At 40.5% G+C, this 16,764-nt stretch overlaps 1 protein-coding gene across 1 annotated transcript in view; it reads left to right on the forward strand.

Moving 5' to 3' along the window:
* Window positions 1–16,764, forward strand: part of CSMD1 (CUB and Sushi multiple domains 1) — a 1,583,970-nt gene that overhangs the window by 1,497,817 nt on the left and 69,389 nt on the right. The window contains exons 51-52 of the mRNA XM_048226225.2: window positions 6,195–6,389; window positions 14,218–14,391. Of these exons, the coding sequence (XP_048082182.1) occupies window positions 6,195–6,389; window positions 14,218–14,391 (369 nt within the window). The remainder of the gene's footprint in view (window positions 1–6,194; window positions 6,390–14,217; window positions 14,392–16,764) is intronic.

The following is a 16,764-nucleotide window of genomic DNA, read 5'->3' on the forward strand; positions in this document are numbered from 1 at the left end:
TTTCCTTTGGGTCATTTTGTCTGAGTGGTTCTCTAACACAGGGTGTTTCTCTCTCCTTGTTCCTTGCAAAATGTCATCACAAAAGAGACATCTGCCTGCATTCTCACAAACCATATATGTCTTACAGCCCTGGTTTCACTACGCAGGTGCTGGAATTAAACAGTGTGGTACTGGGACTAGGGAGGACAGGCAGACCAGGGGCAGAGAATAGAGTCCAGGAACACATTGGGTTGAATTCTGACAAAGGCACAATGTGGGGAAAGGTGATCCTTGGAGTGAGTGGTGCATGGGAAACACATAAGGAAAAGATGAATCTTGAGCCCCTACACCTCCACGTGTACAAAATCGATGCACGATGATTACAGACCTACGTGAGAAAGGTCAAACCTACAGCTTCTTTGAAAATACAGCCTCACGGATTCCGTCAATCCCCCTGCATGAGCTTGGGTAAGGGAAAGACTTCAAAAGGACACTCATATCCCCGGTACGAAAAGGAAAAGAAGATAATGGGACTCCATTCAATTTTAATATTCCATCTCTCAAAGCACATGTCTAAGAGCCTGGTCGAGGCAAACCCAGAAAGGGTGAAGATATTTGAAGGATGTGTATCATAGACAGTTTAGAGAACTCCAGTAAGAAGAATGCAGAATACCTCGTAGATACCACTAGCCTTCCACGTTGGAACTGACAAGTTTAAAGAATAAGAAAGACTGGATAGCAGGTGTTGACAAGAACGTGAAGCAACTGGAGTTCTATGTTGCTGGTGAACATGGGGAGTTGTTACATTCTTTTGGGAGAAGACTTGGTCCTGTGTGCGAATGCTGAAAACACCACTCTGAGAAAGACCCCCACAGACACACATGAATGCGTTCATCCAAGGACATGTGCGAAGGTTGTGTAGTGTCAGAAGACAGGTGTATGTCCTTAGAAGTTAATTGATATCCCCTCTGTCCTTGAAGCACGTGTGGAGAGTGGTGCTGATGGGGGCCCAGGGTGGGTTTCTGGGGTGTAGCTAACGTTCCAATTCTTCATGTGGTTGCTGATCGCACGAGGGTGTGTTTACTATGTAAAAATGCGTTTAACTGTGTAATAGTAATTTGTGCACTTTCTGTCTGGACGTTTCCATACAAATTTACCTGAATACCTAAAAAGCAGAAAGAAACCAACAATCCAAACCACAACAACAAAGAGAAATAAGCAAACAGACCGAAAACTGTCAGAGCACCAAATGGAGGTAAAAATACAGAACATTGGTACGAGTGTGGAGAATCCAGTGGCTTTCTTTGTGCGAGGCTAGTGGCTTCCAGCTCTTTGTTTTCAGTAAATTTAAGGAGTTGTCTATCAGAGGATTTCTGATAATGGTGGTATTTGGTGTTACAGCCAGAGAGGAGTGCGAAGAATTGAGAGAGATAACTCTAACAATTTTGTTTACCTTCTCTTATTTATGTCAGGTTTTCTTAACATGAATAAAATACAACAAAACACTTGTAAAAAGTAAAAAATGGGAATAAAATTGACAAACTTGTCACTTTCTAAAAATCAGTAATGCATAAATAAAAAAGGCTTATCTCTCTGTCACTAATGCATCATGAATGTATATTAAAATGGATAGCACAGGGGCGCCTGGGTGGCACAGCGGTTGAGCGTCTGCCTTCGGCTCAGGGTGTGATCCCGGCGTTGTGGGATCGAGCCCCACATCAGGCTCCTCTGCTGTGAGCCTGCTTCTTCCTCTCCCACTCCCCCTGCTTGTGTTCCCTCTCTCGCTGGCTGTCTCTATCTCTGTCGAATAAATAAAATAAAATCTTAAAAAAAAATAAAAATAAAAATAAATAAAATGGATAGCACAGTGTATTGCCGATGAAATGCCACTTTCTTCCTTTAAAATAATTATAAAAATGATTATGTCTTTAATCAATTATATATTATTAATAAAATGACAACAAAATTTTGCTGCTGTTAAATATGCCAGGACTGGTTATAAAGGACTTTCAAACCTAAAATCACATTATATTATGTTTCTGTGGGGACTGGAATGGAACAGTTCAAGAGAACACAGAATGAAGTAAATTTGGTGGTAGCCATGTATTTTGTAAAAACGAATATTTAGAAGTGTCAAATTGCTGGGTTTGTTATTGTCTTGGATCTTAGGAAAAGTGATTTTTTTAATTTCAGATATAAATAGTTGCCATAATTTGCTTGTCATATGCTGTCAATTATTTAAACTAATGAGGACAGCTTTTTAGGTTTTTAATGAAAAAGTGCAAGGAGAAAAATACATACATATTTTTAATTCCTTTAAGGGTACGCAGGTGGAGTTTTTCACCAAAATTAAGAGCTTGCTTGTGGATGAGGGGTAATACGGTGGGATGCGCGTGTGCAGGAGAGGACGGTGGCATGGGGAGGGCCAGTGGATCTGTCCCCGCTGGGGAGGGTCGAGGAGAAAAGCCATGGAAACTGGAGTCAGGCTTCTGACCTGGGCGACTGGGGATGCTCACCTCACAGAAATGCCACGGGGAGAAAGGGGGCGGTATTTGGCGCCTGCAAAGTGTCCTGTGTCAACTTGAGTCCCATTTCTTTGCACAAGGCCCAGAATTCGGCACAGGATTGGGGGTTCCCCTGCCAGTGGGCCAAGGCCACCGCGGGCACAGCCTCCTATGTCCCACCCCCACCGGAAGCACCGGTTTCTGGGGCTGCTGGTGTCGTTTGCATGTGAACACGGACACGCACTTGGAGAAGACTGTCCCAGTGGCCCCCTTTTCCCTGCTGCCTGGAGGAAACTGTCTTCTCACACCAACGTGTTTCCGTTCCTGGGGATCTCAGCGCCCAGCCCATGTCCTCACTCGCTCACACTCAGACACTTGCTACTCTTGCTCCCTAAGAGCATCTTTGAAAATATCAAACAGAGTCACAATGGCAGCGATTTCTGAGAACCTCCCCCTGCCCTGTCTTTGGCGAACAAAAGGCCAGATGGACTTTCACACTAAATATCTATTCCAGTCTCACCTCTGTCTTTACTCAGGTAGCACCCCATGCTTTTATCACCACTTCTTCGTGTTTGGTTTCATTTGGTTTTTTGTTCTTTTGTGGGTTTTTTTTCTTCTACATTTTCTTGGCACATTATTTTTCAAAGCAGATGCATATACACACACACATTTATAAATACGTCATCAGCACCTGTTTAAGGGCAGACATTATACTCAAGAAAAAAGGTGAAAAGACATAGTGTTTGCAGTGAAAGAGCTTCTAGTCTACCAGGGAGAAAGAGATTCAAGCGGACAATTAAACCAGCATCGGACAATGACAAAGCAAACCAAATAGCATTTTCCCGAAGGAAGAGGTAATCGTCCAGAGTTTGGAGATCACCACTGTAGGTAATACTAGCTCCGGAAAACCACCGATTCCACTGGGCACGCTCACGTCGGAGCCTTCCTGGCCGAAGTAGAGCTTGCACGTGTGAGCTCAGGCAACTGAAAACAACCAAGTTCGTTTTAGAAGCACTTTTCTTGGTGAAATGAAATGAATTTTATTTGAAATAGGCAGTGGGATTGAAGCTGAGTTATGGATTTACAAGGTTAAAGGCTTCTCAGAAATAGCCATCCTGCCTGGAATTCTAAAGACATTCCAGTTAGAGAAAATTTTTACTTCTATCAATAGGTAAAATGCTTGAATAGCCATATAAATTTTGTTATATTTTATTCAGTTATAATTAAAATATGGTGTTATGTTAGTTTCAGGTGTACAATCCAGTGATTCAACACGTCTGTGCCTTACTCAAGCAGTGCTCTTCACGAGAAGTGTGCTCTTAATCCCCTTCACCCATTGCCCCATCTCCCACCCTCCTGCCCTCTGACGACCACCCACTTTGTTTCTGTATGTAAGAGTCTTTTCATTTGTCCCCTTTTTCTTTGTTCATTTGTTTTGTTTCTTAAATTCCACATAGACGTGAGATCATACGGTATTTGTCTTTCTCTGACTTATTTCACTTAGCATAATACTCTCTAGCTCCATCCATGTCGTTGCAAATGGCAAGATTTCATTCTTTTTTATGGTTGAGTATATATTCCTGTGTGTGTGTGTGTGTGTGTGTGTGTGTGTGTGTGTGTGTGTGTGTATACAGCACATCTTTATTCATTCATCTATCCATGGACACTTGGGCTGCTTCCATATTCTCGGCTATCGTAAATAATGTTGCAATAAACAAAGGGAAGCATTATCTTTCCAAATTAGTGTTTTTGTTTTCCTTGGGTAAATACCCAGTAGTGCAATTACTGGAGCAAATGGTAGTTCTATTTTTAACTTTTTGAGGAACCCCCCATGCTGTTTTCCAGAGTGGCCGAAGCAGTCTGCATTCCCATCAACAGTACGTGAGGGTTCCCCTTTCTCCACAGCCTGACCAACATTTGTTATTTCTTGAGTTTTGATTCTAGCCATTATGACAGGTGTGATGTCGTATTTCATTGTGGTTTTGACTCGTATTTCCCTAGTGATGAGTGATGTTGACCATCTTTTCATGTGTCTGTTGGCCTTCTATAATCTTCATTGGAAAAGTGTCTATTCAGGTCATCTGCCCTTTTTTTTAATTGGGTTATTTGGTGTTCAGTCATATAAGTTCTTTACATAGTTTGGATATGGATGCCTTATGGGATGTATCATTTGCCAATATATATTCTCCGATTCAGTAGGTTGTCTTTTGTTTTGTTGATGGTTTTCTTTGCTGTGCAGAAGCTTTTTTATTTTGGTGAAGTCCCAAAAGTTTAATTTTTCTTTTGCTTCTCTTGCCGTAGGAGACATACCTAGAAAAATGTTTCCACTGCCGATGTCAAAGAAATTATTGCCTGTGTTTTCTTCTAGGATTTTTATGGTGTTAGGTTTCACATGTAGGACTTTTGAATATCCATTTTGAATCCATGTAAATTTTGGATAATCATTTTATTTAAAAATATTTAAAAGAAATAGATCTGAGGATTACTTTTAAATTAACAAATCTTTTTCATATTTTAAACCTCATTGATATTATTAACACAGTAATACCAAAAAGTGCCTTTTTTTGTTTATTTGCACGTAGTATTGGTAAGTTACTGATACAAGATTCAATGAGATTTTTGTAACATTTGGATATGCCTAATTCAATAATATAATATAATATTATAATAATTATTTTATAACAATTTATTTTATATTTTATAATATTTTATAATAATTTATAATAATTATAATATAATAAACTTGTATAGAATTTAGTTTTTAATTTAATTTACTTTTAAATAAGTAAAATTATTTATTAATATTCTGAAAAAGCTGTGGTTTCTCTAGCTACATCTTCTTGGCTCAATAAATTAATCTGTGGGGTCAATTCTGAAGGTGTTTTACTGTGGTGGGTGTTCATATTCGAAGAAGTGGAGTTCTAACTTTACAGAATTGGTTTTAAATATTACTATACCTTTCAGAAAATATATATACTTACATACATTAAATTTTGCATGTATTTTCAGCATATTTGCAGATCCCTTCAAGCCTACTCCAGAATGGCAAGACTACCACCTTTACTAATATTATCACTGTTGTTACATTTATAGCTACTGGTCTTTATTAAGGAGTTACTGTAATTCTAGGCCTTCTCCTAAGAGCAGGAAAAGATTGCCTCCTTTGATATCTATTAAACATTTTTCTGCACAGTCTTAATGCAGTGTGCATATAAAAGCTTTATGCCTATAAATCCAGTAACATACAGAATATATTACATAGGTGTGTTTCATAGGGAGGAAGGGAATGAGGGCATCTGATTTTCTGATAATTTGTATCCAAGCTGGTTTTCAATTACTCAATTCTATTCCAAGTTTCTCAGAGGAAATGGAGACAAATTATAGGTAAGATTTTTCTATGCGTATGTTCACTTACCTGGTGAAGACTTTCCATCCAAATGAACTGTGCAACTTTGTGTGGGCGATTTCGCCCTTTGCATCACAATGTCACTGCAGGCTCACCAATGCCCCTACAATGAGCCTATCAAGTATATTTTATATACATGATCGTCCCCCTGTGACGATGTGGGTAGCAGAGCAAAGTGCCTGAAATCATAGGTAGTGTCTTCTGTTTTGCCCAACAAGATCAGTTTTGTATAGAAGGGTCTTACCATTACCATGATCTGATCCGTTGAGAAAAAAATGGTGATGTCATGTATGTTTCTTTTCTAGCGGTAACTTGTCCCAGCATTGAAGCTCAGCTCTCAGATCATGTCACCTGGAGGCTGGTTTCAGGATCGCTGAATGAGTATGGAGCTCAAGTAGTGCTCAGCTGCAGTCCTGGTTATTACCTGGAGGGCCCAAGGCTGGTGCAGTGCCAAGCTAACGGAACTTGGAGCGTAGGCGAAGAGAGGCCCAGATGTCGAGGTGAGTGACCGGTGCCCTTCCCAGATAACCTAGCCATTCTGAATGATTGACGTCACTGGCAACCACCTTTTCACCCACCCCTGTAAGTGATCAGCCCTACAGATTAATAATATAACTAAATGGTATTTCTTGTCATTATAATGATGAATATGGATTTTTATGTGACATGCATAAAACATATGACTGTTGGATTAAATGTTGAATGTTGTCTTTTCCTTATTAATGATTGCATGTTATATACTTTAAAATATTAGAATACTCAAATATTTCAAATCATCTCAAAAATTAATCCTGGCCTATGTTTAAAAAGATAACTCTTATTCCATGCACTGACTATTCAAACCTTCTAATTAAGATCTTGGAAAATAGTATTTATGCTGAAGATATTGTAAGCTCATATAATGACTGTCTTGAAAAGGGAGATTATTATTCTCATAGGTACAAGATAAGCGGTTAAACCTTTGAGAGGGTTTCATAATAAATATGAGTAAATAGAAAAATAAGACAATATCAGTGTTGTTCCGAGCACTATTTGATTCTGACATATTTAACACACACTCTTTAGCAGATCGTTCACAGCAAATTATCATGCACAAACCAAGTAGTTAGACCAGTGTCAAATGTATAAAATACACAGCTTCATAAGAATAAGCCAGAATAAAATCAGAAAAAGGACAAAAGAATTAATGCTTTGCTGCCTTTGATATGATCATTCTATTTCAACTTTTAATAGAACCAATGGCAATTAAACACATATGAAGCTCTTCAGCGTGAACACGAAGGTAAATTAGGGAGGGTCAGTGAACTTAGTCAAGGTGGAAAGCATCCCCAGGTCCCCAGACAGCTTTGCCTGAAGCCTGTTTTCCAGAGTAATTTTTAATGATTCCCTTGTCATTCTCACAACTGTGCTGGTTTGACTCCTTATCTGGTTACTGAACTCACAGTGCATTTCCTCTGAGTTCCTCACCATCTGAGATAGCAGATCCCTTCCTTCCCACACCCGCACCCGTCATCCTCAAAGGCACCCACCATGAAGCTCGGTGTTGTGATTCAGAGACTCAGTCATTAATCTCAGCAAGGAGAGTGGAGGAGAAAGATTTGGGAGCCTCTACCTTTTGCCTATCTCAGATTTTTCTAGCCAACATCCTTTCTGTCCGTTTTGAACCAGAATCAGAGTCTTAAAAATAGGCACACGTTAACTTCTTGGGAGTGGGGAGTTCACCCAAGGCTTCCACGGATGCAACAGTCCAGTCTAGTTTTGGCTCATCTCTCTAGATGTCTGGGGCACTGGGGGAGGATAGTGTCAGGTGGGTTTTTGCTATGCCCTACACTTTATACTAAAGGCTCAAATCTCCATTCCAGAAGAACTGGCACTTATACGGAGACTCTCATATTTAGAAGAATGTTTACAACACCAGGCCTTCCTGATTGTTGAAACAAACTCTTTAGCAGCAAGTTTCCACCTTCTTGTGGGGGAAGAAAGCAACACTGGGGTTCTTCCATCCATAAATTGTATTTTTGCCTCCATCCTTCTGAAATTCTAGCAAGTCTGTCCTTCTGACATTAATAGACTTCAGTCTGGGATTGCAATACTGAGTTGGGTCCAAGGACAACAGCCAGAAGTACATGAATGTGGGGCTATCCACTGCTGTCTTAGCATGCAGATGGATTTTGCAAACGGTCAACTGTTCATTGACTGGCTTTGCTTGGCGTGAGTTGTTGTTACTTGTCTCTCTTGAATTCCATCATGGACATGTGGCCTTGTCCAGAGTTAGTGGGGTCCATGAAGTCATTGCTTGCTATTTGTGTGTGTGTTTATTTTATTTTATTTGTTTATTTAATTTATTTTTTTTATCTATGTTGGTAGTTCACATCATCACGGTGTGGCCAGAGTGAGTCCCTTCTACCTGACTCCATCTTGTCCTCTGACATCTTTGAAGTTGTCCCTGTTTTCTCATAAGGACAAGATGTTTTATGCTCAACCTGAGTTGTTTTGTTTTTTTTTCCTTACCTAAACATAGAATCAGCCATTCTCCAAGGAGCCCTTTTGTTGGAAAATGGTGTTGGAGACCCACATGTGTGCCCAAGGGTATGCATCGTGTTGTTCATGTTATCAGTGGAGAAGGAAGCTGACACCAAGCCTATTATGGCTTTTGTGACCAAACTGAAATTTTTCTGTTTTCTTCCCCAAAAAAGACTTGATATGGATATTTTCAATTAATTTCTAACTTTATTGATTTGTTTTTAAGTTTTGCACTAACAAAAAAAATTATCAAAATGTTCTTCTCTTTTCAGAAACATTTATGCGTCACTGAGTTATCACAATGCCTAGCATTGTGTTCAAAGTGTGGTGCAATCTGAAATCTCAGCAGTCTTTTTTTTAATTATTATTACATTATGTTTGTCACCATACAGTACATCATTAGTTTTTGATGTAGCGTTCCATGATTCATTGTTTGCATATAACACCCAGTGCTCCATGCAATACGTGCCCCCCTTAATACCCTTCACCGGGCTACCCATCCCCCACACCCTCCCTTCTGAAACCTTCAGTTTGTTTCCTGGAGTATTAATGCCCCCTTCCCCAGTCCTCTCTTTGACTGAAATGTTCCGGAAGTGATTCTAGAGAACACAAGCCCAGAAACCCCTTCACCGATGTCATTCTGTAAACTTCTATGGGACGTATATCCCAGCCTGTTTGACAGTAGTGGTTCTCAAGATCATTCATCCCAGGTACCTCATAGTGTTAAACATTATTGAGGACCTGTCTTCATTCTCTGTTGCTATGGAATCATTACAAACATAATGTAAAACAACACAGAACTGTTATGTCACAGTTTCCGGGGGCAGATGTTTGCCACTTTTTAGCTGGGTCCTCTGCTGAAGATTGAGATCAAGGTGTTGGCCGTGTCCTTGTCTGGAGCCCCGCTGGGGGAGGATGGGCCACACTGTTTGTTGGTGGAATTCATGTCTGTGCAATTTACGGCTGAGTGCTCACACTGCTGCTGACTGTGAACTGGGAAATGCCCTCAGCTCCGGGGGGCCATGCATAGCTCTTTCCAATTCACTGCCCATCCCTCCAGGCCCTCCTGTGATTCAAATCTCTGGCTCCAGGAAGAACTCAGTTCTTTAAGGGTTCCTTCAATGGGTCAGTCCCAACAGATAACCCCATTTGGATTAACTCAAAGAAAACATGCGTAACCTCATCATGGTTCTGCCTACACCAAAGGGAGAGAATTTTACACCAGGGGGCAGAAATCTTAGGGTACCATCTTTGAACTCTGCTTGCCACAGAGACCTTTTTAAAATTTTTAACATAAATTCAAGTCAAGATTTATTTTGATGTCTTTATATTGATTCGTTTAAATTTAAATGGAGAAAAATCTTCATTAATTTATTTAAAATAACAATAAGATGATTATACCTTACCATAATACCATATTTCTATAAACAGTAATGACTATTACCAAAAATAAAGTGAAACAATTTTAGAGCCTTAACACGTATGTGATATTTTCTGGGTTCTATAAAAAAATAAATAAATAAAAGTATGATGTACTATATGCTGGTTAATTGAACATAATAAAAAAATAAAGGCATGTTTTAGTTCATCCTTGCTATAACACATTAATATATATATATATATTTATATATATATATTATTTAAATAGATATATATTTAAAATATGTTTAAATTACATTTATCTCCTATTTTGCTACCTTGTCAACATATACTCAGAAAACCCTTATATGAATCCTGGAAGTAGAATACTTTGCAATTAAGTAAGTGCATGATAAGCCCCAAGAAGTTCAAATGCTATTTAATTTCTTACTTGAAATTAATTTAAATGACACATTCCTAAGCCCCATTTGCCATTTTGTGGTAGCTTCGTCACAAAAGAAATACCAACTCTTTCCCAACATTTTATTGGAACTGGACCGATAGAATCTTCAAGTGTATCATTTTTCCAATCATTGGTGTAACTAAGGATTTATTTGTGCTGTTGTTTGCCTGTGGCTCATCTTAGAATGTCCCCGTCCACAAGATCACCTGGACCTAACTCTTTCAGTTATCCACTTGCTTAAGGGCTGGAGTACTAAGATACCCTATTCTGCTTGTCCATTTAGCCCCAGATGAAGACATGACCCTTGACCCCCTTCTCAGTATATCCATAATAAGCATGAAATCAGTGGATAGTCACCACTCTTTGAAGGGTTTGTATTATCCTAACTCCAGGCTACCTGAGACCAAACCCAGGTGAAGAGGATGGGAGACCTAGTCCCACCTTGAAACTGTGAGCTTAGCAGTCACTCTCTTCCAGGAGAACCAACTTCCAGTGGTCATCCCTACAGGGACAAGAACACCAGATTAAAGTTCCATCTCCGGGGTGTCCGTATAGCTCCCCAGCACAAGGACTACATCAAAGTGGGAGCCTATTGCTTTCTTCTTGTTATATTTCTTTATTGCTTGACTTATTGCTTTAAAAAGTAAGAAAAATATTTATCAAAAAAAAGAAAAGTATTTATCACAGAATTCCATGACTCAAAAAGAAACCATCTTTGCATTTTAAATTTTACATGCAACTCACAGACAGCACTACACCGGGATTTCGTTATATTGTAGATATTCAGAGAACACAGCCTGAATTCTGGACCGTGGCTCCTTCCTAACTGCTAATTTAAAGAGTTCTCCTAAATTAGACCTGGATCAAATGGTGAAGTAAGCAGGCCAGTCTTTGATAGCCTTCTATTTGTAACTGGGGGTGCACCTGGATGATCATTAAGTTTTCAAAATGAATTTTTTGTTTGCCTTTTTCCTTCCATTAAAAATGGATTGATGCACACAGCACATGAGTAGTATGTGTCCATCAGCCGGTTTCCTCTTTCTGAAGAAACTACAGAAAGAACATTCTCACTCCATTCCACGTTGGAGTGGACATCGATCATCATTCAGAGCAACCTGAAGTTGAATTTTCTACAATGTAGTCACAAATAAATGTCCCGTCGCATGAAATAACTCTAGGCGCACTCGTGAGCCCAGGGGCAGCTGATTGCGCGTTTGAATATTTCACTTTGAACAAGGCCTTCTTGTTGACTTACATCCAGGCTTCTTGGCTTCATTCCTCTGGGCCTAATAGAGTGAATCCAGACTGTGGTCTACACAGCATGCCTTCACATACCTCCAAAGGATCATGTGTCTGTTGACCTTTCTTCATGGTAGACGGCCTGACCCCGTTCATAGGCACGTCACATCCTGTGTTTGCTGTTCATCTGCGTGTTCAGTAGGCCTTTTCTGGATTGAATGTATTTGGAAGTCTCTACTCTTGACCTTATATTTATTTTCCACACTTACCAACAATATCCATATTTTCAATAGGAACGCTGGCCTTGCCGGCATGAGAAACGCTATGTCACAATATGATTTTTTTTCAAAGTCAAGGATTTCAATATGAATATACTCTGGAACTGAACACAAGAGGAAGGAGGCCTCCCTGCGGGGAGAGACACACGGCTTGTCGGCTTGTCATCCCTGGGAACAGTGAGAGAATACCATATGGACAGCACGTCGGGGCAGAGCCGGGGGGCAGGCGGGGTGCCTCTGGCTCACATCCTCTGTGTGTGAACCGCACTCTGACAACTCAGAGGCGGCACTTTCGACTGTGTGCACGAGTATGTCTCTAACGGAAGGGGAAAAGGCAAACAGTTCATTTTGAAAACTTGAGGGGAGAAAAGAACATGGAAATGAGGCTTTACCTTGGGTATTTGACAAAGTTGTGTGTGTGAGTGTGTGAATGTGTTGGGGAGTTCTCCCTTTCAATCAGGGTAGCTTTTCCAAATTAGTGCTGCTATCCTCATTAATGCATTGGGTTTCCTGCCAAGTGAAACTCCACCATCTGAGGCCCCATTATCCAGCTGCTGAAAAGCTGAAAGTTTGCTCCATTAGCTCTTCTTTACAGTCTAGTGAACCTCAGTAGAGGACAGACCTAAAACATGTTCATTCCCGGGGTATTCTGAACAGAGGCTGAAAGAATGCAGCAGAAGCAAAGCAGAGTGAGCCTTTCTGCTAGTCTTCCACTGTGGGTGCATTAAAACCTCTGAGGACATGGGCTCAGACCTCATTGCTAGTTAACACTTTCCTGAGCTGTGCAGAAGTTTCAGAACATGATCCAATTATCCTAAATGGCTACACATGGATCTTTAAATACCATAACTCAAGGTGAAGTTCATAGTATGTTTGGGAAAGGCTTAATGAAAAGTTCATAATAAACTGTAAAAAATAAAATAAAATAAATTCTACTGGAATTCATTGACATCTGGTATAGCAAACGTGTTAATGACATTACTAAATGCGTGAGATGTAAACGTATGAGAGTTTAGGGACCCCAGAAACTAGTAAATCAACAACAATAATGTTCCAATCACGACCTACTCTGGAGCTGAACTGTCCAAATTCCCAGTGAGCAATCCCTTAGAATGCATACCACTTGGCTGTGTCTGTCTGTTTGAAGTGGAACCACAGTTATAATACCTGAGTAAGATCAGCCTGGTGCAAAAGACTGGTCTAAACGGGACACCTGTAAACTCTGCCTTCGCTTCACTCGAAGTATCAGTAAAGGTGTTCCCACTGACTCGGTTCACAGAATAGGTCCCAGATCTGCTTCGCGCTAGGTCACCCTGACTGAGCCCTGGTCATGTGCAAGGCATTGCTTTGCTCTTTGCACGTGTCCTGTCTTTGAATCCAGTGCACAGTTCTGTGGGGCAGGTGCTGCTATCGACCCTCAAGAGAGGAGCTCATGAGAGCCCAGGGACTTGGAGGAGGGAATGGCAAAGCTAGCTTTGAACCTGAGTTGCCGGCAGCTAGAATCTGGGTTCATAATCCTCTTACCGCGTCTGATCAGTTTACTATTACCAGGGTCACAGCCATTGTTAGCTACTTGCTACCTTTGTCTGAAGCCCCTTACGTGTGATAACTCAGTGCAGCGGGAGCTCCATGCTCCTCTTAGAGTGGCTCCCACACCCTGGTTCTTACGTGTGTGGGGCACTCATAAGCTGCTGCAGAGCACCTGGCCTTGATGACTGTGGTTTCTTCTTCCCCTGAGATTACACTGACCTTTTGTGCTCAAACGTTTCTGGGTTTGGAGTGTGGGGAGTTGGGCGGTACAATAAGGATAGATAATGAAAGCTGATCGTTGACTCTGTCTCCCCAGCTGGAGTCATCTTGAGGTTGAAAGTGGACCCTGTTAATGATCATGCTGGGAAAACAGGTGTACACCAGGGACATATGGTCACCCAGCAACCACTGAAGGCCTGGATTTTGTATTTCTTAATTTTCGGGAAGTCTCCACATGGCTGCATAGTCAGCATTTTTATGGAGCTCTCGATCCCAACAGATCACGCAAGTCGATGAAAGAAACGGTGAACTCAGGCCTTCCATGGGAGCGAGCGTCCTCAGTTTTGTGCAGCGGCTCATTGACTTGCGGAAGACCACTCTCGTTCCTTAATTCGCGCAGTTCGGTAGTTCCCATGTCCAGTAACTGCTGTGTGGTTCCCACGGCCGATGCACGCAGGAGGGCAGGCAGGCAGCCCACACGTTCGACCGGCCTGCTTGTGGGATGATGTCTATACACTGCTCGGTCTTAGAATCTGCCCACATTTTCATTTCAGGGGTATAAGAAAAGGAAAATTTATCTTCCTATGTGGTCAACCTACCCAACCTAAGCAGACATCCCTGTCCCAAATAAACATTAATACTGAAGATTTTGTCATTTTTAAGCAAAAGAATAATCTGTGGACTTGAAATAATATTTGCTTTTTGTTTTCCTTCTAGTGATCTCCTGCGGAAGCCTCTCCTTTCCCCCAAACGGTAACAAGATTGGCACACTGACGGTCTACGGGGCCACGGCCATATTTACGTGCAACACGGGCTATACCCTTGTGGGGTCTCACGTCAGAGAATGCTTAGCCAATGGACTCTGGAGTGGCATGGAAACGCGATGTCTGGGTAAATTCATCTATCATCTGGCACTTCTTTCATTCATGTAAGCCTTAAAAATACAGCACGGGTGGGCAAAGCATAGCACTTCTTCCTATAAATGCCCCCACAAAGCTACTAAATCCTCCCTCAGGCTTCAACACTCCACTTCACTCCGGGACTTCTTCTGTAAGTAGCTGAAGGGATTTTTTTTTTAAATCTGACCAATAAATGAAAGTCACATATTGCCTTAAGTGACTTAAACACTCTTATACAGAGTGCTGAGGATATCACTGCACTTAATGTCATCAGGATTTTAGGACATACAAAAATGATGTTCAAAACTCTTACACACTTTATCTTTTAAAACTTTTAAGATTGTGTCACTAAGTGGAAGTAAGACCAATCAACGTAAGTACAATGAAAAATTTCAAATGGAACGTGTGTACGATAACTTGTTCTTCCTTTGCCCCAAGATGAAAATTTTCTGCATGCTTATTTTTAAAAATGGAGTTGAAAATTTTTTCATTGAAAAAATCTTTTGTGAATAAACATAAGGAAATTGTTGAATAGGCAGCGTAAAGTATACTGATTTATAATGAACCTGTAGGTCTCCAAGTAATTTGTAAAACAGGTTAACTGCCTTTCGTGCTCTTGACCTCTTTCTGGGATCTCAGTAATTCTGTAATCACTCAAAAGCTGTAGAATCTGGAAAGTTTAAGTCTCTGACTCTCTTGTGGGCTGGAAATCACTCAGGAATGAAGCCAGGACCAGTAAATTTTGAATAGTAAAAATCTGTTCTTTTTACTTGAGGTGATTTGAAGAAATACTCAGGAGAATTGGGGGAAAAAAGAAAAAAAAACAAGAGTGAGAATGAAACTAAATTAGTAATTCCAGAGAAAATCAACCAGCAAAAGGAGTTTCTCACTCTTATCCATAAAATGGCACCTGCTTTCTAGAACTCACCATCATCCCTACATGAAAGCTGCTAGCATGCTTCTTGTGTGTATACGCATATATTCTTGATGGGTGTGGTCAGTACGGTTTTCCGTAAGCTGCAAACTTCCTCGGACTATGTATGGGGCTTCTCGTTGACAGTCCTTAGTGTTTCTGAGATCGTCTATGCCTTCCTAAATGTTCTTATGGGGTGTCTGGTCATTGAGTACGACTCTCCTTAAGGCAGCTCTCGGTTCTCATGAGTGACGTCAGCACCATAGAAGGGAACCGGATGATCTAAGAAACTTAATCACTGCTATGATTGTGATGATGGAAAAGCAATGACAATTTACATTTGATTAGGGCTGTATTGCTGACTAAAACCTCATTAAGTAAGAGGGTTATTGTGGCCTCGGGGAGTTTGAGTGGCACATCCAATTTCTGGAACTGTTCTATCATGGGGTCTGCCAGAGTCTTACTGATCCCCAATAAGCCTTCACCTTTTCCGTGGTATCTTCTGACTGAAGGTAGGACTTTGAAGTAGAAAGGTTGGGCAACATAGTGCATGGTTGGCAGGGCCAAGGTGCCCAGAAGTGTGGCTTTGGTGTGATGCAGTATGTCTTAGAAGCTTCTGGGAGAGGGAGTGTTCAGAAGGAATTTTAAACTGAAAATAAAGAGTAAATATGTCTGGACAATCATGTATGAAACATTAGTGTTCTAGAACCTGGATCTAGAATATAAGGAATAATGAAATTGGAAGAGGCAGAGAATCTTAAAGAAAAACTATTAGAACAGTATTAGATATGACACAGCCACATATGTTCACAAACCAATGAGTAAAGAATGAGTAATACAATTAATATAAAGATTTTCAAAACTCAGTAGATATGGTTTCACAGATACCACTGAGACTTGAAAGTTTAATTCATAATATAGACCTACCTTGGAGATATTGTGGATTGATCCAGACCACCATAATAAAGCAAATATAGCAATAAAGTGAGCCCAGTGAATTTTTTTGGTTTCCCAGGGCATATAAAATTTATGTTTACACTATTCCATAGTCTATTAATGTGCAATAGCATTGTCTAAAAATGTATATCCTTTTTTATAATAATTTTTTATTATATTATGTATGTCCCTTAATTAAAAATCTTTACTGCTCAAAAATGCTAACCAGCCCCTGAGCTTTCAGGGAGTTGTAATCTTTTTCGCTCGTGAAGGGTCTTGCTTCAGTATTGGTGGTTGCTGGCTGATCAGGGTGGTGTTTGCTTAAGTTGGGATGGCTGTGGCAGTTTCTTAAAATAAGAGCATTGAAGTTTGCTGCATTGATTGACTCTTCCTTTCACAGTTTGTCTGCAGCAGGTGATACTGTTTGATAGCCTTTTATTCACAGAACTACTTTCAAATTGAAGTCAGACCTCTCAAACTCTGCTGCTGCTTTATCAACTGAGTTTATGTAATGTT

The sequence above is a fragment of the Ursus arctos genome, unplaced genomic scaffold (genome assembly GCF_023065955.2).
Source record: "Ursus arctos isolate Adak ecotype North America unplaced genomic scaffold, UrsArc2.0 scaffold_27, whole genome shotgun sequence".
Classification (NCBI taxonomy): Eukaryota; Metazoa; Chordata; class Mammalia; order Carnivora; family Ursidae; genus Ursus; species Ursus arctos.